At 40.9% G+C, this 25,618-nt stretch overlaps 1 protein-coding gene across 1 annotated transcript in view; it reads right to left on the reverse strand.

Annotated features, from left to right (window-relative positions):
• PCSK2 (proprotein convertase subtilisin/kexin type 2) overlaps positions 1 to 25,618 on the reverse strand; it is a 266,200-nt gene that overhangs the window by 102,951 nt on the left and 137,631 nt on the right. Inside the window, exon 5 of the mRNA XM_007525724.3 lies at positions 16,990 to 17,027. Coding sequence (XP_007525786.1) covers positions 16,990 to 17,027 — 38 coding nt within the window. The remainder of the gene's footprint in view (positions 1 to 16,989; positions 17,028 to 25,618) is intronic.

Consider the following 25,618-nt stretch of genomic DNA (forward strand, 5'->3'; position numbering starts at 1 on the left):
ATTCTTTTTGGTGCTGTTCATGGTACGCCTAAGTGTTACTGGGGATAAAACATAGGCGCTCATGCAGGATAAGGGGTGAACTCTACCTCTGAGCTACCTTCTACTCTGCCCTCATGGAGCCTTCTAGAATATTCACTGAAAGTTCAAGAGAGGATGTATATGGGTTTGGGGTATGGGATATGGTGATGAGTGAAGAGAGGGCAGTCAGCACTAGATGCATATCAATGCCTTTAGCACCCTGGGTATATATATATATTTAGTGATTTAACAAGGATCAACAAGATTATGGAGTATAATTCCACACAATTCCCACCAACAATGTTCCATATCCCATCCCCATCCAATGGAAACTTCCCTATTCTTTATCCTTCTGGGAGTGTGGACCAAAGATCTTTATAGGGTGCAGAAGGTGGAAGGTCTGGTTTCTATAATTGCTTCTTCACTGGAAATGGGTGTTGGCAGGTCGATCCATACCCCTCGCCTGTTTCTATCACTCCCTAGTGAGGTAGAGCTCTCACTTTAAGCTTTTAATGGAGAGACAGAAAGTCATTGTTTATATCAGTAATATGGACAGTCAGTACAGTTCTTTGATTCTGAAGGATGGAAGACCATCATCCCATGTTTGATAAATAAGAAAACTGAGGACCGAACAGCTCCAGCAATGTATTTTTACTGGCAGTTACTCACTGGGATTCCTCAGCTAGTGCTTCTTGAATAGCTTGGATTTACACTAATCCTATTATTTAAAAATTGGCATTGGTCGAGCTATAAAACATAATTCTTCTATTTCCATAACGTAATGAAAACATCTGCCCCACACTGTAATATATCTTATTCTTCCACCTAGCAAAGCACTTACTGTAGAGAGGCATAACACGGGAAGTACAGACCTCCTCATCACACTGGGCACAATGGTGGGGCCCACTGCTCAGAGCCAAGCCCTGGCTTCCTACACTTGGCTTCTGGTTTTAATTATCAGCTTGTAATTAAGGGTTCTTTTCTTGTGAGAAATAATTTCCCGTAGGTTGGGAGCCAGCAGGGTTACCATGGTTGAGAAAACAATCTGATTTCTAATAATTTTTTAAAATCTTTATTTAATAGATAAAGACAGCCAGAAATGGAGTGGGAAGGGAGTGATAAAAGAGGGAGAAGGACAGAGAGACACCTGCTGCCCTGCTTCACCACTTGTAAAGCTTTCCCCCTGCAGGTGGGGACCGGGGACACAAAGCCAGGTCCTTGTGCATTGTAACATGTGCACTCAACCAGGTGCACCACCACTTGGCCCCTACAATCTGGTTTCTATGTCAGAGATTCTCTCTTTTCTGGCCATGCAGGATGGGAAGTTTGGCTTTGTCTGAAGCTCTAGACTGCCTCAAATTTAAGGAGAGCAGGGTTTTCAGGACTGGTGGAGATGGAGACTTGCAGGCAAATAATTTATTAACGACATGCTTCCACGTGAAAGTGGTGAGACAAAGGGATGGTGGATAGGGTGGGGGAGAAAAAACAAACAAACAAATAAACCAACAAACTAGAGCTGTGATTTCAAGCAATGGTCTCCCGGGGCCCTGCAAGGTCAATCACTCCTTTGCGTCTTCCTAGGCTGAATCACGGTTTTCATGCTCCTCAAGGTGCATGGCCTCAGAGGAGTGGGTACTTAGAGGGGCTGTACATTCTCAGACCCATGATGTCTGCTTGCTTGTGGGGCAGAGGAGGTTTCAGTTGACCGAAGACAGCTTTCCCAAAAAAAAGCAAAACAAAACAAAACAAAACCAAAAAAACTAACCAAAGAAACAACAACAACAAATCAAAACCCCCCAAAACAGCATATACTGGTAGTTGGAGGCAAATAAAAGACAAAAAGAACAAAGTCATGTGGGAAATTTTTAAAATATTGTAACCCACTATTAATCAGAAATAAAACATGGGGATAAAAATTCATGGGGAGAACTGCACTGTTGGTGGGAATGTAAACTAGTCCAACTTCTCTGGAGAGCAGTCTGGAGAACTCTCACTAGGATAGACATGGACCTTCCTTATGACCTAGTAATTCCTCTCCTAGGGATATTCCCCAAGGACTCCATAACACCCAACCAAAAAGATATGTGTACACTTATGTTCATAGCAGCGGAATTTGTAATAGTTGAAACCTGGAAGCAACCCAAGTGTCCAGCAACAGATGAGTGGCTGAGGAATATATACACAATGGAATATTACACAGTGAAGAACAATTTCTGACCCATCTTGGATAGAACTAGATGGAATTACGTTAAATGATCTAAGTCAGAAACACAAAGACAAGTATGGGATGATCCCACTCATAAACAAAAATTGAGAAAGAAGAACAGAAAGGGAAACTCAAAGCAGGATTTGACTGAGTTTGGAGATGAAAAGGGCACCAAAGTAAAAATCTTTGGGTTGGAGAGAGAGAGAGAGAGAGAGAGAGAGAGAGAGAGAGAGAGCAGGAAAGTCCAATAAGATTGGCATTACTTCAGTGAACCCCACAGGGAGCATTGACTGGCACTGCAGTGTGAACTCGCACTGTTATGTGACCAGGTAGAGCCACATAACAGGACTGGGATATGATGGGGACTTGAGTTCCAGGACTAGCCCTACAGGAACCTTCTGTGCCACCTCTGGAAACTGACATTTCTCCTATGCCTCAGTTTCCTCTTGAGCAGAATTCAGATGTCTCATGCACTCCTTGAGTTGCCACACCGACACCCATATTTCTACATGCCCAAGGCAGGCAGTCCTTCCTCTGTTTCTGTATTAGCTTGGAGGGATTTAAAGGAGCTGAAAATATTAATAAATACCCTCTAATTAACCTTCAAAGCAGTTTCTGCTCTGAGAAAGCAGGTGATGGAGACATGAGAGTGGGCTAGGCTCTATATGTGGTGAACCTGTCTAAATAAGGACTAAGAAAGCCTGGGGTAGACTTTAGTCACATGGGTCCATTACTATGTCCACATATCTTTGATAGCCATGTTGTCTTTGGTTTTGATCTCCTGAAGTGCATGGGACAGATTTGGATTTGTCTAAGTCAGTGCTGGCTTCAAGAGCTGTATCCCCATTAAGCCTGCAGTGCTCAGGGGAGTGGCTTCTAGTAATGCACCACCCTCGACCACTTGTGTGATTCCTGGTGCATTCACTTCCAGGTGGAGGGAAAACATCATATTCAGTGAAGATGACCCATAGTGATTTATATAGCTGCCATAGTAGTCACTAAAAACTTAAGTACAATAACACCAAAAAGCACAAATACATTGCAACTTATTATTTTTTTTTATGGTCAAAAGTTTGATGCTTGTATTACTGGACTTAAATCAAGGTACTTGAGGGTGGTATTTCTTTTGGGGGGGTGTTCAGGGAAGAATGCATTTCCTTCTTAATTCAGGTTGTTGACAAAATTATGACTAGGAGAACTGACATCCTGATTTTCTTGTCAATTGGGTCGTTTAAGGCCATTTCCAGCTTCCAGGCTACCCATAAGACTTGGGTCCCCTTTCTCCTCCTTTAAACTTAGAATTAAGGAGTTGAATTCCTCTCATGCCTTTTCTTCTGTTCCACAATGATATTTCTTTCTGAATTGCTTGTATGCTTTCCCTTCTAAATTTTAAGGATAAATGATCACATTTGGCCACTTGGAGACTCTCCCAGTTTCAAGTTAACCTGAAGTTCATCTCTAACATCTGTTTTCCTGTGTTACTTAATATAGTCACATGTGGTAGGATTCAGGTACAGAAACCAGAGGGGCACTGTTCTGCTCACTCTATGTTCATTCTGCCATCTTGTGTTCCATACTACTTTTGGCCTTCTCTACAACCTTGAGGTCAAACTTCTCATTTAATTTCCTTCCTTTTCTCCTTCTTCCTTCTTTCCTCCTTTTAATAAATATTCACTGGTCACCATTTTTTGTTTCAAGTTGTGTAGCAAAGCACAATGATGTGGGGAATCATAAAGCATGGGTGCTGTTTATTCAGGAGGACTAGAATGATGTGATGACCACTAAGCACACCTAGATCTCAGTTCTGGATGTGCTGGTTGCTAAAAAAAAAAATCACAACTATCTACTTCTTTGGATAATTCTGTTGAATATATGGGAGTCTATAAGAAGTTACACAAGTCCCAGCATCCCTGGAAGTCAGTGATGGCTGAACATAGTAAAGAAAATGGTGGTTCTCTTCCTTGAGGAAAGGAACTACTTTGTGATGTGGGTCATGCTCCAAAGTGCCCTGCGGGATCAGGCTGAAACTTAGTCACTCCTTTCTCTGGCCTTCTCTTCCACTCCATATATATATATGTGTGTGTATATATATATTTACCAGAGCACTGCTCAGCTTTGGCTTATGATGGTGCAGGGGACTGAACCTAGGACTTCAGAGCCTTAGGTATGAGAGTCTCTTGGCAAACCACTATGCTATCTATCCCTGCCCATATCTCTTTGTCCTTTTAATCATACTCTCCTGTAAGCTCACTTTCTCAGGAATCAACATTTCATTTGTTTTTAGGAGATTCAACCTAAGGTAGTTAGAAATTAGAAGCTGACATAATCTCTTTCACTAAAGTTCTCTGTCTATTCCTGATATATGTGTGCTTTTACTTATTTTTGTAACTATGAGGAAGCCCAAATGTTATGCTTTCTATAGGTTTATGCAATTATGTCTCACCTCCTCATATTTGTAAGGTGACCTTTATGACTAAGACAATTTTCCAGAGAGGAATATTTTGCTTTCTACTGTATGTGAGCCTTGGCTTACAGTTGGATTAAAAAGCAGACAAAGGAAATCTCATCAGCTTTCTAATTACAGATATGTGGAAGAAAAACCTGAAATACTAGAGTAATGCACTAATTGTAGCTTTTAACTTCATTTTAAAGAAGTCTTCTATGAATTCACTAGGTGTCTGTGAGGCAGAAAGGGAGCAAGAGGTCCAGAGCATGCGTACTTTGAAGTCTGACCATCTGAGGTTTTAGGTCAACATGTTCTTTGCTATATTCTAATTTTTTCCATTACTATTATATCTCATTATTATTACTATTGGGGCTTTGCTACTCTGGGCTGAATTTTTTCTACTGAAAAAGAAAGACAGAACAGAGAAATGGAGGGCGAGAGGGAAAGATACCACAGCACTGCAGTTTCTTCCAGCATAGTGGTAACTGGGATTGAACTTGGGTGGCCTGCATGAAAAAGTAGGCAGGGACACTGTCTAAGTGGGCTATCTTGCCAACCCTAAAGTTCTGGTTTTATGATCTAAGGCAAGCTGCTAGACCACAGCTGGGTGTTTATTATGAGTATCATATGTGTCATGAATCACTGTCAGGGTTTTGGGTATACCACTTAATTGAATTATCAAAGCCACCAATAAGGTTGGTATTATTATGAAACCATTTTACAGATGAAAAAATTGAGGTATAACTTCTGGGTTCCAATTTATCAAACATTTTGTCCTGATTTATGTCTTACTGCTTTTCAGTCACCCAGTTGCAGATGCTACTATGATTCCATCCTGACCTCTCTGGGAAGATGACCTCATCAGTGTGCTCCAGGACATCACCTCTTCAGAACCCAACCCCACTAGGGAAAGATAGAAATAAGTTGGGGGTATGGATTGATCTGACAAGCCCTTGTTCAATGGAAAAAATTACAGAAGCTAGAACTCCTACTTTTTGCACCCCCCAATTTTTGGTCCATATTCCTAGAGGGAGTAAATGATAGGGAAAGATGACCAGAGGACTCTGAACCCTAATTCAATCAAGACCCAAAGTGTTTGTCAACAGAAGACAAATCTGGAAAACACCAGAGGAAATTAGGTACTGTTTAGAGAGAGAGAGAGAGATGCTTGGAAGTAATAATAGGTGTAGATATGACTTTGAAAAGAAGTGAAGGCAGGACCATAGAAAAAATGGAATATATATCGACCCATACCTGTGATCTTGGGAGACCTACTGTAGTTTCCAAAGGAGGGGATGGGGCACAGAACTCTGGTGGTGGCAGGAATGGTGTGGAATCATACCACTATTATCTTATAATCTTGTAAATAGATATTAAATAATTAATAAAAACTATAAAAAAGAAACAGATACAGAGAGATTAATTTGCTCAAGATCACATGAATAGAAAGCAGTTTGGATAGCATTTAAATTTAGGGAGTTTGGTCCCAAAGTCCTCAACTCCCAGATAAACTACCTGATTCTCAGTTTCAGCAGAATTATTACTTGTAAATAAGCTCCACATGACATTAAGCAACAAGAAGATATATTTTGAGACAAAGAAAATGTACTAAAAATGTATATCCCAAAGAATAGTATTTTACTAATTCAGAGAACAAGTTACTCAGTTCATGTTCAAGTCTCAACTATATTTGGGAAGGTAGTATAAATTTTCGATTTCTGTCTGGATATTTATCACAGAGCTAGTGATTTTTAAAACATGAATGTGTTGAATATTATATCAAAGTTTATTTTGGCTTGGGATCCACTTTCAAATTTAAAAGTATTTATGGCTTGGGGTCCACTTTCAAATTAATCAATCTTAGAATTCAGTTTTTGGTAGTCATAAGGCATGGGTCCTTAGCTTCTAGGGTTGGTCCACCATTCCTTAATGTGTCCTCCACAGCATGATAGTTTGCCACTTCAAAACCAGTAAGTAAGTGAGGGCCAAGTGGTGGTGCACCTGGTTAAGCCCACACATTAGAGTGCACAAGGACTCAGGTTCAAGGTGTTGGTCCCCACCCACAAGGGGAAAGCTTCATGAGTGGTGAAGCAGGACAGCAGGTGTCTCCCTGTCTCTCTATCTTCCCCTCCCCTTTCAATTTCTCTGTCTCTATCCAATAATAAATAAAAATATTTAAAAAAAGAAAAAAGAAAAATGTTATATTAAAAAATCAGATGATGTTGAAATTACTGTTTGTCTACCATCCCTTCCTTTTCTGATATGATTTGCGGGGTTTTTTTATAGCATGTTCATCTCACAGGTCCTCACCAAGGACAGTCTCTCCTTGTACTAACTTTGCCAATTCATTAAAAATTTTAATCACAGATAAGTGACTGCTCTATCTCTACCATATTATGCAGCTTTGGCATGGGAATAACATCCCATCATATTCACAGGTCCTGCCCACATTCAAGGGTGCTTTCAAGGGTGATTTTTTCTTACAACAGTGGATGAGAATCGTGGGAACATTTTTGAATTCTGCCAGTCAAAAAGATTTAGCTTCAAGGGAGAATGGGGGATTTTAAAGTAAACCAATATTATGGTTCTTGTTCTTGTTCTTTTTTTTTTTCTTTTCGCCTTCAGGGTTATTGCTGGGGCTCGGTGCCTGCACTATAAATCAACTGCTCTTGGGGGGCATCTTTTTTCCATTGTTGTTTCTGTTATTGTTGTTGCTGTTGTTGTTGGATAGGACAGAGAGAAACTGAGAGAGGAAGGGAAGACAGAGAGGGGGAGAGAAAGATAGAAAGGAGTGACTCTCCTACAGGTCAGGAGCCAGAGGCTTGAAGCAGGATCCTTGAGTTTTGCACTAAAATATTATGGTCTTCACAATTGCAAAAATGCATTATACATTGGAAAAATCCAGCACTCAGAGCTCAATTTTCTTTTATTTATTTAAATAAAAAATTTTATTTATTCCCTTTTGTTGCCCTTGTTGTTTTATTGTTGTAGTTATTATTGTTGTCATTATTGGATAGGACAGAGAGAAATGGAGAGAGGAGGGGAAGACAAGAGGAAGAGAAAGACAGACACCTGCAGACCTGCTTCACCACTTGTGAAGCGACTCCCCTGCAGGCGGGGAGCAGGGAACTCAAACCGGGTGCCAGTCCTTGCGCTTTGTGCCACGTGTGCTTAACCCGCTGCACTACCACCCGACTCCCTCAATTTTCTTTAATTGATGTCTGGGGCTTGTCTCTCGGTCTTTGTTCCCATTCCAGAAAAGTGGAATGGGTTACGGTTCAGACACTGGGTTTTTATCATATCTATGATTATAATGGTCACATGTAAAAGAATCTTCCATGGACACTCCTACATGGATTCCATCACATAACAAAACTTGATAGTCATTGTAGATAGTTCCCCACTCTACTGTGGCTTCATCTCATTAGCACCTTACCAGTGGAGCACATGGGTCAGGAATCTGGGCAGACATTCATGTGGCTTTAAAGTACAGTTGGGAAAGAGAAATATAAAAAAGGGAAAGAGTAAAAAATGGATATTAGTCTGAGAAGACTTATAGAAGAGCCTTTCACATCCGAGACTCAGAGATCTCAGGTTCAATTCTTGGCATCACCATGGGCCAGAACTGAGCAGTGCTTCTGTCAAAGTAATAAATAAAAATGGATATCATTTCAGAAAATACAACATTTCTTTTCCTATTCACAGCTGCAGCAAGAAGTTACTAGAAAATTAATAATTTATAAGGTCTGTTTAAGCAATGGTTGGCCCCCAAAGGACTTTTTTTTGGCTCACTGAAGTAAAAATCCAAAGTAGGAAACTTAATGAATAATTTAATATCTTAGGTATGTATTTAATGAGTATAATACTGATACTGAGGAAGAAGGAAAAGAAAAAAAAAGCAGTAGAGAAAACATCTTTTTAGTATTTGCACAAGTGACTTATCATATAATGTAAAGATGTTATACATTTTCTTAAAAAGCATGTTTGTCTGGATAGAACAGCATAAAATCATCACAGTTTCATTAATCTATCCACCCACCCATCTAACATAATTCACCCACTCATCTATTCAACCATCTATCCATTCACTCATCCATCAATCTACAATTCCATCACTAATAGAACGATTTTTATTAATGAGACTAAAAATGGGACTTATACTTGATTTTCTCATGAATAAAAAGATTGAAAGACTTTATCTTGGCCACATGTGTTAAAGGCATTTAGGGAATTTGGGGCAAGGAAATGCTTTTGGTGGACTACTGTTCATTTAGGCTTGGTGAGGCAAATCTTTCAAAGAAAAATGAAACACAGTAAAATAACCTTTTGCCCAATGTCATATAGCTCAAGTTCCTAGATGAATTTACATGCTGTAGTGACCCAAGAAGGTATTCTCTAAATGCACTTAGGAATTTTTCTTCTTATTTTATCTATTTTTATCGCCATCAAGGTATTGCTGGGGCTAAGTGCCTACATAATTAATCCACCGATCCTGCCAGCCATTTGTCTTTCCTTCTTTCCTTCCTCCATCCCTCCCTTTTCTTCCCTTTCTTTCTCCCCCCTGCTCCTCCTTTTATTCCTCTTCCCCACCCCCCTCTCACTTTCTTTCTTTCTGACAGGACAGGTAGAAATTGAGAGGAGAGACATGGAGAAAAGAGAGACATCTGCAAACCTTCACCACTCATGAAGTTTCTCCCCTGCAGGTGGGGAGTGGGGGCATGAACTTGGGTCCCCATGCATGGTAAAATGTGTTCTTAACCAGGTTCATTACTGCTCAGTCTCAGAATCTTTCCATTTATATTTTTTAGGACTGAGTTGCTTGTTATTGCTATCAGTTCCCATTGCAGGTAGAGTTTTTATTTCCAAAACAGCACTGAGCACAATATAATATAATTATATACTTTCATGTGCACCTCTCTTATTGATCTCTGAAGTCTCCAAGGGCACCATATGGATTCTTACATTTTTATAATGTGAAAAATTCTCTTAGTACAGCGTCATGCACATGGAACGAATACGATACTTCATTTGCATTATTCCAGCCTTTAGGTCCATAACTGTTCAACAATTTGTCTGGCTGTGTATGTTAACTCTCTTTTCAGCCACCAGGTTTCAGATGCCAGCATGATGCTGACCAGACTTCCCTGGACTGACGACCCCACCAATGTGTCCTGGAGCTCCGCTTCCCCAGAGACCCAACCTACTAGGGAAAGAGAGAGGCAGACTGGGAGTATGGACCAACCAGTCAACACCCATGTTCAGCGGGGAAGCAACTACAGAAGCCAGACCTTTCACGTTCTGCAACCCACCGTGACCCTGGGTCCATACTCCCAGAGAGATAGAGAATGGGAAAGCTATCAGGGGAGGGGATGGGATATGGAGATCGGGTTGTGGGAATTGTGTGGAGCTGTACCCCTCTTATCCTACGGTTTTGTTAATGTCTCCTTTCTTAAATAAATAAATAAATAAATAAATAAAAAGAAAAAGAAGAATACAATACTATACTAGTTCTTTAAATATTGACTAGGCTAACTGGAGCAAAAGTTAGTTAACTGAGTATTGCAGAAAAATGAATTGACCAGATTCTTTATCTTTATATTTTCCTGTAGTTTTAAGTCTAGATCCAGATAAGTAGCATGATTATAGCTAAATAGTTAGGCAAGGTTTCATTTTTCCAATTTTATGTCAAAGTTTGTTTCTGTAAAAAATGGACAAATTTTTTTCTGGTTCATGGACTGAGTCAGAAGGTAGTAACTTGACTTGTGGTCTGCCCAAATGATTTTAAAGAAACAAATTCTTAGTCCCAATTTTCAGTTTGGTCTCTTGATGACAAGATGCTTATTAGCATTCATCCAGCGTTGGTGAGTACATCAAAATAAGAGCCTCTCCATTCAATAAGACACAAAGGTTGTTTAAATTTCAATTTCATATAAAATATTAATGTACTTATTCAAATATTAATCAGCCTAAAAGCCTGGAGTGAAGAACATGATCAATGCTTCATAGCCCCTGAGTCACTGAGAGCAGAGGGTCAGGTTCATCTCCACGGGTGTCTTTTCATCATGGCAGTCAAATGCCACCTGGAGCCCCAGTGTGCCCATGGTTACTGAGCTCAAAAGCATTTCCTCCAGGCTCAATGCTGGCATCCCTTCAGAGGACTCCAAAAGAATCTCTCTTCAGAGATTTTTGCCTGTCAGAAGTCCATCAAATGAATGGAAAAGTGCAGATCCTGGGGGTGGGTTCTTTTCTTTTCAAAGAACTTTTGTTGTGGATATAACAGCTCTGCAACATCAATAATGTTAAAAAAAAAAAAAACTGAGCCAAAAAGCATAATTTGTTCTCTAACCTATTTATCAACTTAACTGCATTTTCTCCAACCTGAGGATTTCTAGACTTTACTGAAAATGGAAGGACTCTTGGCTTTGTGCTTGTGGGTTATCCTCACAAAGAATCATATTTTCTCTGGACCTTTAGCCATAAGGACCATAGTCCTGCAGTCCTCTAGTCCTCTGATCAGTGATAAGCACTACCATGAACAGAGAGCTAACATTCACTTATGAGCTTGTTGAGACAGGGAATTGGAGAGTTATGCATACTAGAATTTTCTGTCACTGATGGAGGGTCCATCATGATTTAGTTCCTATTCTTTAACCCTCTGGGAGTATGGACCCAAGGTCATTGTGGGATGCAGAAGGTGGAAGGTCTGGCTTTTTTCTATAATTGCTTCCCCACTGAACATGGGCATTGACAGGTCGACCCATACACCCAGCCTGTCTCTCTCTTACCCTAGTGGGGAAGGGTTCTGGGGAAGCAGAGCTCCAGGACACATAGTGGGGTCATCTGTCCAGGGAAGTATGGTTGGCAATGTTTCCTTTTTATAAATAAAAAAATTAAAAAAAAAGGGAAGACTCTCGTGTTCCATAGGGAAGTAACTTTTGGCTTGTGCTATATTATGAATAAGGCCTATGAGCACCACAGGATGGGGGAGCCACACAGGATGGGGGGGGGCACACAGTGGAGAACCACACCCAGCTTGCCTGAGTGTCCTTCATCTATAGGAAATGTCCCAACCTGTGTCTTCACTGATGCCAAGTTCCTCAAGAGATTGCTTGTGTCTGGGTTCTCTCTTGCCTGCAGTGTGCACATAGTAGGCACAATATGCAATGGTTTAATTGATCTAGAATTTATAAAGCAGGCAGTTTGCACAAGGAGGACTGGATAGAGGAAGACTGATTTTGGTTTGGTTAAAAATAGTTTCCTGAAGAAAATATATAAATACAATTAACTATTTACCTTATCAATCTGACCCATATATATTTATATTCATATATTCACATTTAGCACAAGAACCTGTATAACCTCCTAGTCCTTGTCATTCTGAGCTCATAGTCCATAGTCACAGCTGGGAACATTCTAGATTGTACTAATTTCAGGTCCAGTTTTCCTCAATTGGCAGAGTAGGATGACCCAGCTTCCTTTCAGAGAGTGGGGCAATCTTTACCAACGTTAGATCATAGTAAGGTCCTGGAGAAGCCCATAAGAGGGTTTATACTGACATTCATGACATATTTTTTCTTAAGTTTGGGAGCTACACTCTGCCCTGATCCAGCTTTCTAGTTCTATTCTTAACTCTGATACCATCTTTCTGGATAATAGTTTTAGTCTGCCTCCATGGAAAATTGCCAAAGTTATGGGCCCCTAGGAACATACCTAAAATAGATTTTCTAGCTTCTTTTCACCATAAAATCCCTACTCCTATCTGTTCTATTCCTACTTTTTACTTTCAATTTATTATACATTAAAAATATTTTACTTTTATTATTCATTCATTTTTATTTTATTTTATTTTATTTATTTATTCCCTTTGTTGCCCTTGTTGTTTTATTGTTGTAGTTATTGTTGTTGTCATTGTTGGATAGGACAGAGAGAAATGGAGAGAGGAGGGGAAGACAGAGAGGAGGAGAGAAAGATAGACACCTGCAGACCTGCTTCACCGCCTGTGAAGCGACTCCCCTGCAGGTGGGGAGCCGGGGCTCGAACCAGGATCCTTATGCCGGTCCTTGTGCTTTGCACCACCTGCGCTTAACCCGCTGTGCTACAGCCAGACTCCCATTCATTCATTTTTTTAATTGAATGGGTTAAGGCTTTACAGTGCAGTCGTTGACATATGTTATTACCACCTTTTAGCCACCAACTTGCAAATGGTACCATGATTTCATCCTGAACACCCTGGGCAGACAACCCACCAAGGTATCCCAGAATCTCACCTCTTTAGAGCTCTACCCCACCAGGGAAAGCTAGAAACAGGCTGGGGGTATGTATTGACCTGTCAGTGCCCATGTTCAGTGGAGAAGCAATTACAGAAGCTACACCTTCCACCTTCTGCATCCCATAAAGAATTTCAGTCCAGATCCCCAGAGGGGTAAATGTAAGTGTAAGATGACCAGAGGGCTCTGAACTATAATTCCATCAGGACCAGAAGACAGAATAGGGGGTGAAATAAGAGAAGGATACTAGAAGGAAGTAGGCATGACTTAGACAGGAAGAAAAGGCAGGACCAAAGGAAAAAAAAGAGCAATTATATATAAATACAGATAGATAGTTACAGAAATAACAGTCCACCCATATATGTAATCTTGGAAGAACTAAGTCAGTTTCCAGTGGAGGGTATGGGAACACAGAACTCTGATGGTGGGAAAGGTGTAGAATTATACCCCTGTTATCTTATAATTTAAATCACTAGTAAAAGTTTTAGAAAGTTTCCTGGTCAGTCCTTAATTTATGTTTTTGCTACTGGGAAGGAGAAAAGATAATTATAGTTATCTGGAATAGTGAGTACTCAATAGTAGGACTGGATCCCTCAGAATAAATTCAATAGCAGAACAATAGAGTAATAATAAAAGAGGCTATTATTTTCCTTTGCCTGAACACTCAACAGATTCAATGTAGAATTGTTGAATTAAATTAGCACTAATGACTTACATTTATATATTGATTTGCAGTTTTCAAAGGATTTTAATTCTCAATTTAAATACAGAGAAAACTGGACTATCAGCATACTACAATGATTTCCATTTAAGCTGTGGACAAGAAAGATGTGAGATAATTCTGATCTGGGAAATATTCTGCCTGATTTGACAATACATTTTTTTTGTCTTATTTGACCAAGACACTTTGATCCAGTTCTTATACCTTCTGAAAAATAATCAGTAGAAAGGAATTTGCTTAATACCTCAAATTTCTGTTCATGTAAAACTTTAATGAAAGGACAGGAGATAGCCCACCTGGTAGATGGTCAGCATGTACAAGGACCTGCATTAGAGCACTTGGGCTCCCCATGGGAGCATTATGCAAAAGGAAAGTGCCACAAGAGGTGGTGTTTCTGTTTTCTGTCTCTGTCTCTTTTTTCTATCTTTTGCCTCTTGCTTCTATCTTTTTTTCCCCCCTCTCTACTTTATTTGATAGGTCAGAGAGAAATTGAGAGAGGATGGAGAAATAGACAGGGAGAAGGAGAAATACCGCAAACCTGTTTTACTGCTTGGGAAGAGAGTGCCCAGTAGTGGGGGGGGGCTTGGGGAATTCAAACCTGGGTCCTTGAGCATGGTAAAGTGTGTGTTCACCCATGTGTGCCACCACTATGCCCTTTTCATTTATCTTAATAAGAAAATAAAAAAGAGTAGGACTGGGGACACAGCTTAATGGTCATGCAAAGAGACTCTTATGCCTGAGACTCTGAGGCCGTAGGTTCAGTCTCTAGCCCCACCATAAACCAGAGCTGAGCAATGCTTTGGCTCGCTCTCTCTCTCTCTCTCTCTCCTCTCATTTAAATAAAAATATATTTAAAAAAAAGAAAATAAAAAGAGTCCACTAAGAATGGAGTTGTGCAGGTTCAAAGCTCTGGTAGCGAATAACAACCTTTTATATATTCCCGAGCTTCTCTTCTTCTCTGTGGTTCTTTCTACAGTTGATTTGATTTTCCTAAACAGAATCATATGCCCTTGCCCTGTCACTGTCAGGTCACAGAGAGCGCTAGCAACCTGAACTTACATCTCTTTGCTACGAGCTTTCTTTAAGGCAGGAGGTATTGAATGTTCACATGTCCTGGAGCCAACCCTCCACCAAATGCTACAAGAACTTATATATAAACACCCCAGCTTCCCTGAGTATCTCCTCTCAGGTGGAGTAACCGGTGCACATATTCTTCACCTCCTTCAGGACTCCCAGTATAATTGGGCTCTGGCCGCTTACCAAGGTAGTTTGTTTGAAATGCACCATTTATTGGCTGCCTCCTTCCTTTGTGTCACCCCCCACCAATTCTTTCCAGCTGGAATCACTTCCAAAATAAACTACATGAACTCTAACCCTTGTCTCAAATCCTGCTTTTGAGGAAGCCCAAACACAGACCTCCTCAAAGCATATTTCACTAGAAAGGCTACTATCATATCAATGGTTAAATGTAAAACTGCACTTTTTTTTTTTTTTTGCTTAAAAAATTCCAAGCTTATCACTATCTACTGATTTCATTGCTCTCCCGAAAAGGTCTACTCCACTGGCCATAATTTTGTTAATTATAATATACATTTTTAAGTTAAAGAAACAAAGATAGTAATTTTTTAGTAGCTCCAAAATAGCTTCATAGTTGTGACTCTCAACTATGCACACATTCAAGTTTTCTTTGCTGAAGACCTTTTTACAAAAGACATTGGTAATTTTCATTTTATAAATTTTCAGGTGTTTCATAAATATTGAAGATTAGGGTATTCCCCTGGATTGGAGTTGTCAAATGTATAGTTTTGTACAGAACTCACATTTTCTCTTCAATTCACAGATGTCATCTAGTTTAAGTCTTGTGTTGATGTCACCTCTTTCAAAAACATTTTTTCCAGTAGCCATCAGAACTTCTCATGAACATTTCCAGATAGAGAGAACCCATAGTTATTTCCTTTCTTTTTTTTTTTTTAAAGCCCTAATCACTAGACAGTTGTTTCTTCAACTGAACTAAAACCTTCCTCTTGCAGTTGTCATACACTGGGAGAAAATTTTTTGGAAGAAACTGTTGAACAACTTGGCCACCTTATCTCAGAGGGAGAATCTGAAATACTTGAAAAGCTATTTAATGTGGCTTTCAAGTTGTCATTCCCTCTATAATTTTTTTTTTGAGCTCTCCTTGGTGGCTTATTTGTTTTTACTCTCTTTACCACTGTCTGCCACTCTCCCTCCTAGGATGAGACACACTTTTGAAATAACCTAGCTATTCAACAACTGGGGATTGAAAAGTCTAGGCAAATTATAGACAGCATAAGACAATATTATATAGCCCTCTTAATCAATCATGTTTTGAAGAATATTTAATAATATAAAATACATACATGGAAATGAAAGCCCAAAAGATGTTATAATATTAGGAATGATGATCTGGCTAAATTTGCGTCTCTTTGGCACTTTTCCAAGTTTTCCATATGTAATTAGCACATTGTTTTAATTAGAAAAAAATGGGGGAAGGAGATCAACAGAAAAAAGGAGGATGGCAGCAGCCATAGACACCATAGCATTCTTCAGTTATACTGTGGTATTACAGATGTGAGAGGATCTGGCCCTACCCAATTTATATGTTTCACTTTGCAATTTCAGATTAGTAAGTTTGGCAGATGAGCCACACTGTGAATTAGCATTGAACCTACAGTTCTTCAGAGCCCCGGAGAACCTCCCCTCCACCATTTGAGTTGCTATCTCTTTTTTATCTGGCAACTGGCACTAGGGATATTTTTGTCATGAAAACACCTGGGTTGGGTGGAGAGACAAGGATGCCTAGGCCAGTCTCTTGTACTCAATGTTGTGGGGGAAAGTCAGTGTGAAGTGGTTATAAACATGAAAGGAATTGTAAAACATGATATTCTTGCTTTCATAAAGCTATTGTTGCAATGTGAGTTGCTACAATTTTTGGCCCTTTGCCATCTGTTTTATGCAGTAAGAAACTAATTGACTCATTCCCACCCTTTAATTCAATTTCTTCAACCAGGGTTACGTTTAAGCTTTTCCAAGTCTTTCAGTACAGCATTCCCTGCACCATTTTTCTTGGCACTGTTTTGTGGTCCCACACCTTACTCATTTGCCTTTGACTTGAGCTGTGGCTCCAACAAGGTGAACACTTCTAGTATGTATATATGGACATACATGTTCCTATGTTCTCACAGATATCCTTGCATGCATGCATGTGTGTATGTGCATATGCTCAAATGTATTATGTGTTCCTCATCACAAGAGATGTCAACACACGGAAGACACAAGCATTCCCCCATGCAGGCCATCTTGTACTTACATAGTTTGAAGCCAGGTCTGGGTGAAGATAGTCAATCCCTGTGAAAAGATAATAGCTCGGGTTAATCTATTTCCTCAGGAAAGCTGCTCAAGCAACCAGCCTCCTTGTAGGTCCTGGAGACTTAGATGGGGGTTAACGCCTGGGCCTGAGGCTTACATCTGGCATTCCTATTCCTCTGTGAAGGTGGGCTTCACTACCCAAATAGGGCAACAGCTGCAAATAGATGCATCATAGGAGTGAAACCAATTATAGCTGGGCCTCCAGGATAGCTGACAAAAATGTCAGTACTAAGGGGCTTAGTGGCTTTGAGATAGATAGCCCATCAAAGCAGTGATTGAAGAGAGATTTGTGGAAATCTTGACATTTCTAAAGCACCAGCTGGCATTTCTTCTGAATGAAAACTGGCCCTGGAAGGAAAAGTGATTATTATTTAATAGGGCACAGACCGCAATGAATTAGGAGAACATTTTTTTTGGCATGGAAATTATAAGAAGAACATGGCTTGGAAAGAAAAGCCATTAGGCCAAGGGAAAGTGGTTTTGTGAGAGGTATCTTTGACGGGAGCTGGATTTTTTCTCTCCAAACTATGGGTTTCCAGAAATCCTGACACCTTGAATTTCCCAGTGGTGACCCTATTATTTCTTTTGGATGTAGCATATCCTGTGTGTGTTAGCTTACTGTGGATACTGTGAGGCTCCAACAGACATGGGAACCTCAGAAACTATCATGGAACCCCAAGGGAAAATTGAAAATCTCTCATCCAGGTCTTCAGAGAATATAATTTTGGAGTCATTAGATCAGAGCATCAAGTCTTCTGAGAACCCCATCAAGTTCCCACACCATGTAGCATAATGTCTATGAGTACAGGTTTGGAATCAGAGTCTTCTATTTCAACCTCTACTTTCTATTTCTGTTTCAACCTCCGTTGTTACTGACTGTGTGACTTTAGGCAAGATTCTTGATCTCTCTTTACCTACTTTCTTTGCCATGGGGTGAGGGGATGGTATAACCCAATGGTATTTAATAACTCCACTGGGTTGGCAATATTTAAAAGCCAGAGGTAGGTATCATTGAATCTTCCCCATAGCTGGTATCTTTACCATGGTTCCTAGGAAGCCTGGGTCACAGTTATAGCTTTTACCCAACAATAAAGGAACACTCTTCCTACCTTCCTTCCTCCCCACCTTTTCTCCCCCCCCCCCATTCTCCTCCATTCTCCTCTCCCCCTCTCCCCCCTCTTCCACACAGAGGATGTTTACATGAATAATTTCCAGCCTGGTTCATTTAGACAGTGAGGTGGAGTTGGGTATGAGCACAGAATATGAGATTCTGTTGTTTTGTTTCCCAGCAAACAAACATTGACTCTGGCCGAGTGATGCTGGCCGAGTGATGCTGTGACTCTGGTCAAGTCTTTGAAATGGGGATATTTAACTTGTAAAGCAGTCTTCAGGCTTAGAGTCAATTCTTTGAAAGTATTTATTTTGTGGCAAACACTTGATAAATTATACGTATCATTATTAGCACCATCTTTACCATGTCACTAGCCTTATGTAGATAATGTAGAAACATAGAAACTAAAAAATAAATTCTACTTGGTTTTGGTTTTAGACTGTTGTGTTAAAATAAACACACACACACACACACACACACACACACACACACACACACACGTTGATGTTGGTTACGTTTTGTAAGCTCATCACTGAGAAAATCATTTTGTAACATACAAACAAGAAAACACACATATATACACACATGATGTTTATTTTCTAACAGGAAGTCAAATGTCAAGCCATGACTATGTATTGTGATAATATAATTAATTTAAGAAATTTACGGAGAAATTATAGTATATTCTCTGTGAAGGAAAAATAATAAAGCCAAGAGATAATTTGATACCAGAAGGAAATCAGAATTAAAAGCAAGATAAATTCAGTTTTACTAAAATAAAGTATCTTTAATTAGGTTAAGGAGAAAACTAAGAGTGAAGTTAGAGCAGACACAGACTTTGGTTTGGGAAATAAAATATTATTTGGTAAAACTGTGAAGGACAACAGATATGATTCAGCAAGTATCACAGTGAATAAAAAAGTATGAAAACAACAATTAAATAACATACTAATATCTTTGTGTATCTTATTATCTTTGGAGGTGGAATGTACTGACTACATCATCTAATGAGTTTCCTTCCTTTTCAACTCTGTATTATTAATGTTTTCATTTTTAATCTTCACTTAGTTTATTTTCAGCAATGAATGCCAGGTACTATGTAGATCCTAGAAAAACACAGATGATTTAGATCTGAACCTAAGCTATAAAGCTACCTGTGACTCACGGTCTGTGGGGGACCAACTCATCACCAGTCAATCATAATTCAATGCAGCAAATATGTAGCTACATTTTTGTTTATAAACCATTAATGTTCTCTTTTCAGTCTGAATCTTTTAAGAAAAGCTAGCCCAGCAGTCTTTCTCAGTAAGTTCTGAAGTTTCTGGGTCCTTCAGGCAATTGACAAGATATTCCATGTACATAAGTGCTGACTAAGTTGTTAAGAGTTTGGTCAATCACTAAGTGTAGCAAACAAGTAGAAAGACCTAAATAAGACCTTAATCAAATGGTTTCTACTTACACCTAGATACTCTCCTCACCTACTTCTTATTTCACTTCCCTCAATCACAACAGTGTGAGGTAAAGTAAGGACTAGAAAAGCTGGATAAGGGCAAGAGAACTGCACACTCTTATGATGGTTTTTCTTTTATTATTATTACCAGGGCACCCCATCATCAGGGGATCCTTGGATTCTCATATACATATGATGGGCCTAGAACTCTTAACAGACCTCTCCACCATCACTAGTTGTTGGTATGCATGAGACCCTTTCTGTTTCATTTGGTTTAAATCCCCCCTGCTTAACACTATTCTATTTACATAACCACTTCATTCTATTTACATAACCACTGTTAACAAGTTCCACCCTCCCTCCAGGGCATTTGTGGTTCAGTGATAGGATTCTCGCCTAATCTGCCCCCTCTTTGTCACACTCTGATTTTCACCAGTCACTTTTCTCTCCACCCTCTCTATGTCACATCCTGTTTCCACCTTACTTGGCAAGTATATATAAAGACAGTATTGTGAGTTTTACAGTACTGTACCTTGAGTTTAGCTTAGCTCGTCTTAGATTGTGCTGCGTCCTGCATGAATAAAGAGATACTGCCTACAGCTCAACCATGAGTCCCTGGTCATCTGTTACCCGCCTGTGAAGCCAGCCCGGCGAAAACAACATAACCCATCGAAAACAACAACTAGTCATCTCTATCAGGAACAACATCATAAATCCCCTTGTGGGCCTCTACAGGACCTTGCCCTCAATGTGGACAACAATGGTAGGGACTGCTCCACTCTCCAAAGGGAGGCTGAGTCAACATACTCTGCCACTCAAGGAAGACAGATCCTGCAATGAATGAAAACTAGAGAAAACTAGAATGTTCTAGCTATGACCATGGAATGCGAGCTCAGACCTACAAGGATGAAGAGGTTACAGAGGTTCTTGTGGTGAGTATGAATAGACATGGGTCCAAATCAGATAGATGGGGTGTACAGTTAACAGTATTTATATACTTATCCCATATTTGGGAGCTACTCTCTTCCTTGATCCAGATTTCTAGTCCCTATTTTGAACTCTGACACCATCTCTCCAGACAATACCTTTAGTCCACCTGCATGTTTGTTGTCAAGCTCAGGCAAAAATTAGCAAACTCATGGCCCCTTGGAATATACCTAAAATGGACTTACTAACTTTTTCCAAAATGGAGACCCCAAATCTCATTTGCTTTATTTTTACCTTAGGCTTCTGATTATTAAACAATTTGTTCTGCTTTATATCTTAAAGCTTTGCAACCACTAAATTGCAGATGCTACCATGATATCAACCTGACTTCCCTGTGCAGACAACCTCAACAATGTGTCTTGGAACCCCACTTTTCCAGAGTCCTGCCCTACCAGAGAAAGATAGAAACAGACTGGGAGTATGGATCAACGTGTTAACTCCCATGTCCAGGGGAGCAGCAATTACAGAAGCCAGATATTGGGTTCATATTCCCAGAGGAATAAAGAATAGAGAAGCTTCCAATGGAGGGATGGGATACAGAACTCTGGTGGTGGGAATTATATGGAATTGTACCCCTCTTATCCTACAATATTGTCAATAATTATTAAATCAGTAAAAAAGAAGATTAAAAATCCTCCACCAAATGTAAAACTAAAAGCTCTTTCAAAAAAAAAAAAAGAGTTTGGTCAAGATGTGGCATCTTAAGACATTTTGGTCCCTTCTATTGTCCTAACAGAGTTAGGCTTTTGCACCACTACCTACCCAACAATACCTGTATATTGATGAGGAGTAAACTTTAAAATAAACATTTCCTGTCTGATATGCTGTGCAGTGTTGGGTAGTTGCCATCTCCCCCTGGCTTCTGCTTAACCATATGCCTATATAGGGATTTTACTGATCCAAAGGTTTGGTCTATTTACATAAATCACTTTTACATAAAGCACTCCAGGGCATTGGTGGTTCAGTTATAGGATTCTCGCCTGTTCCGCCCCCTCCTTGTCACACTCTGATTTTCACCAGTCACTTTTCTCTCCACCCTCTCTATATCACATCCTGTTTCCACCCTACTTGGAGAGTATAAAAACAGCTGCTCTTCTGATTAAAGACACTTGGAAATTGCTTTCCGGCTCCGAGAGTTCCAGAGTGTATCTCCTGCGGAAGTTGGTGCAGCACGCGTTCCTGATCCCTCTCCCACACAGCAGCCTAGATCAGCTCCAGTTGAGTTCTCTCCAACCCAGAGAGCACCGGCTCGGGAAGAAGTACCCTCAGGCTATCCCGGCATCTGGCGCCCGGAACAGGGACCCGTAAGCAGCAGATTTACAAGAAGACATCTTAGATAAGTACACACCTTTTGGGTATCTGTAATATTGTGTTAAGGCACTGTGATTTTTTTTCTTTTTTATTGTTTTCCGGAGATCTTTCCACCATGGAAAATCTTTTCCAAATCCTGCATTCTTTTTCCAGTATACAATTTTTATATATCTGGGACATTTTTCTCGGGGCTTCACCTTATATCCTGTTGATCATCATAGCAGCTTTTAAGGGATATATAGGGCAACCTCTCAAAAGGCTTAAGAAACTAGAGGCTGAGGTCCAAGAGATAAAGGAAGTAATCATAGAACTTAACCAGCACCTTAAAAACAAGAAGAAGCAAAGGCCTGTTGTGATCTTGACCCACCCTAATTCCTCTGCATCTTGCCCTGAGGCCCCTATTTTGGCATCTTGCCCTGAGGCCCCTATTTTGGCAGACACGTGTCCGAATTCTCCTTTGGACTCCACAGCCACTTCTTCGGCCACCCCCATTTTGGCAGACACGTGTCCAGAACCTCCTGCTGCCTCCACGGCTGCTTCTTCACCCCACCCTGTTTTGATAGACACATGTCCGAATTCTCCTGTAGCCTCCAAAACCACTTCTTCGGCCACTTGTCCAGAAGCTTCCACTTCAGTGACTCCTCCTACCACTACACACTTATCAGAGGAAGTCCACACATTTCCGGTCAATGTTGCCCCCAATAGACAAAAACCTCAGGCCTGGTATCCATATTCCGCCACAGACCTGAAGGAACTACGCCAGGCTATCAAAGATGACGGTGTTCATGCCCCATGGACCAGGTCCATTTTACAAGGCCTGCTTCAGAACCTTAATACCCCTCAAGATTGGAGAGATGTGACTCGTGCTACGCTCCCAGGCCCCCTCTTCCTGCAATGGGAGGCATTCTTTCGCGATGAATGTTTACAACAATCGCGGAAAAATATTCAAAATCAGCCAGAGGGTAATTTTGATGCATTGTTTGGAACAGGTCAATTAGAAACAGGGATTCAACAGGCGGAAGCCAAGTTTCCAGCGGGGTATTTTGATCAAGTACGCCTGTGTGCATTAAAAGCATGGGAGCGATTAACACCACCCATGGGAGCAGCCTCAGCCCCCATTCTCTCCCTGCAACAAGAACCTGATGAATCCCTCGCTAAATTCATTGCCAGGGTCCAGTCGAGTTTGGAAAGGAAGATTTATAATCCTGACGCTCGTTTTCTCCTTCTGCGATCCATAGTCTGGGATGGAATGCTTCCGCATTTTCGACAGGCCTGTATCACTCTTAAAAATGAACACCCAGATACTTGGATTCTAGCTACACAGGATCTCAGATCAAGCTCTTTTCAAGGACCTATGTTACAGGCCTATGCAGCTACCTTACATAAGCAAAAAAGAGCTTGCTTTCAGTGCGGTCGCCGAGGGCATTGGCGTAACCAATGTCCAGAAAATAGACCGCGACCCCGCCTCCAGTCAGGGCGACCCCACCTCCAGTCAGGGCAACCCCGCCTCCAATCAGGGCAACCCCGCCTCCAGACAGGGAATCAGAGACCACGAATGCCTTGTCCCAGATGCCAGAAAGGATTTCACTGGAGGAGAGATTGTTGGTCAAGGTTCCATAGGAACGGCACGCCTCTGCCAAATGTAAACAGGGATTTAAACTAGGTATGGGGCTTCCCTTAGCCCCGCCCCCAAGAGGGAAGGAAGCAGGTCGCCCGCTTGGTGCTGTGCCCTTCTTCCACAAACAGAAGCCCAGCTTGGGACCCAATCCGTCGCTATACCCACCACGCCAAGTAACAATAACAGAGGGTGAGCAGAAGGAGGAACCCGTGGTATGTGGGAACTTCCAGCATAGAAATAACCGGCTGGAGCAAGAGAACAGCTCGAATTCAGAGCCTGAGATTTTATGGACCACCCCTGTTTTAGAAAGGGGTCACCCAACTATGACAGTAAAGATTGGTAATATTCCTTTTAAGTGTTTGATTGACACGGGAGCAGATAAGACAATATTAAGACAAGCAGAGGTTCCCCAGAGTTGGGAACTCCTCCCAGGACCACGCTTACATGGTGTTGGAGGATTGACTCAGGCATTCCGCACACGAGATTCCCTTGTGTGGGAAGATCCAGAAGGGACTACCGGACGCTTTCAGCCTTTAATAGCTGATATAAGCACCAATTTATTGGGAAGAGACTTGCTGGAATCTTTAGATGTAGTGATATCCTCAGACACCTCTGCAGGACACCACACTCACTCCTGTGAGACTGCTAGACCCAACCAGCACCCCCAATACTAACTGCCACTGTGCGTAACAGAACTCCCCGCTTAGATTGGCTTTCTAATGAGCCTGTCTGGGTGGAACAGTGGCCTTTGCCTAGGGAGAAGCTAGAAATTTTAAAAAAACTCGTCCAAGAGCAGTTATCGTTGGGACACATTCGTCATTCTCGGAGCCCATGGAATACTCCAGTCTTTGTAATTAAAAAGCGCTCAGGAAAATGGCGCCTCCTCCAAGATCTTCATGCAGTTAATAAAACCATGCAGGTTTGGGGCTCCCCCCAAAGGGGTTTGCCTCTTGCTTCCGCAATTCCCACAGGAATTCCAATCATAGCTATTGATATACAGGATTGTTTTTTCTCTATTCCCTTACACCCACAAGATTGTAAACGTTTTGCTTTCTCTGTTCCTTCTATTAATAATGCCAGCCCTGCCGATAGATTTGAATGGGTGGTACTGCCCCAGGGCATGGCTAATAGTCCTACTATTTGTCAAGAGGTTGTTAAATCTGCCCTTTTTCCATATATTCATAAGGGCCTTAAGGTTTTTCATTATATGGATGACGTGTTAATATGGGGAGAATTAGATACAGATCTCTCCGCCCTACGTGATTTTCTAATCCCTGCCTTAAAGAGAAGTGGACTTAATGTAGCTCCTGAGAAGATACAGCTAATCCCTCCAATATCTTTCTTAGGCTCAGAGATTTCCCTAACGCAGATTCGGCCTTTAAAACCTTGTGTTACTTTTCCTTCTAATCTCACTCTTGCTTCTTTACAAAGTTTTCTTGGAAATTTGAATTGGCTTAGGCAGTATCTTTATCTGCCTACGAGCTGCCTGCAACCACTGTTCGATCTGTTAAAAGGAAACAAACAGCCCTCCTCAAAGCGTATGTTAACCCCCGAAGCATCCTTGGCTATGGAAAAAGTTAACCAGGCTCTCCAGGACATGCACCTCGTTCGATTCTCCCCCTCCTCTCCAGTAAATCTTCTAATCTTTAACTCCACCCCCACGGTAGTGGGGGCATTGTGGCAGAAACATGGCGTTCTCGAATGGCTTCATACGCCAGTAGGCGGAGCTCCAAGACTCCTTACCGAGATTGATGCCTTAGCATTTATGGTTCGCCAAGGAAGAAACAGATCAGTTCAGGTCTTAGGAAGGGAACCAGATTCAATCATTCTTCCCTTTTCTCTCACTGATACAGAATGGCTCATACGCCACCATTCTCGTTTTGCCATAAGTTTAATGGGTTTTCCAGGACAATTAGATAATCATTTTCCCTCTAATAATTTGATAGCTTCTTTACCTCTGTTGCCTCTACTAGTACCTAAACTTTTCTCTCGAGATCCCATCCCCTCTGCTCCTACAGTGTTCACTGATGGTGGAAAAAAGGGAGCTGCTGCCCTTAAATATTATCCAGACCAGCAATACCCCAAACCTCTCT

This window comes from Erinaceus europaeus, chromosome 1 (genome assembly GCF_950295315.1).
Source record: "Erinaceus europaeus chromosome 1, mEriEur2.1, whole genome shotgun sequence".
Taxonomy (NCBI): Eukaryota; Metazoa; Chordata; class Mammalia; order Eulipotyphla; family Erinaceidae; genus Erinaceus; species Erinaceus europaeus.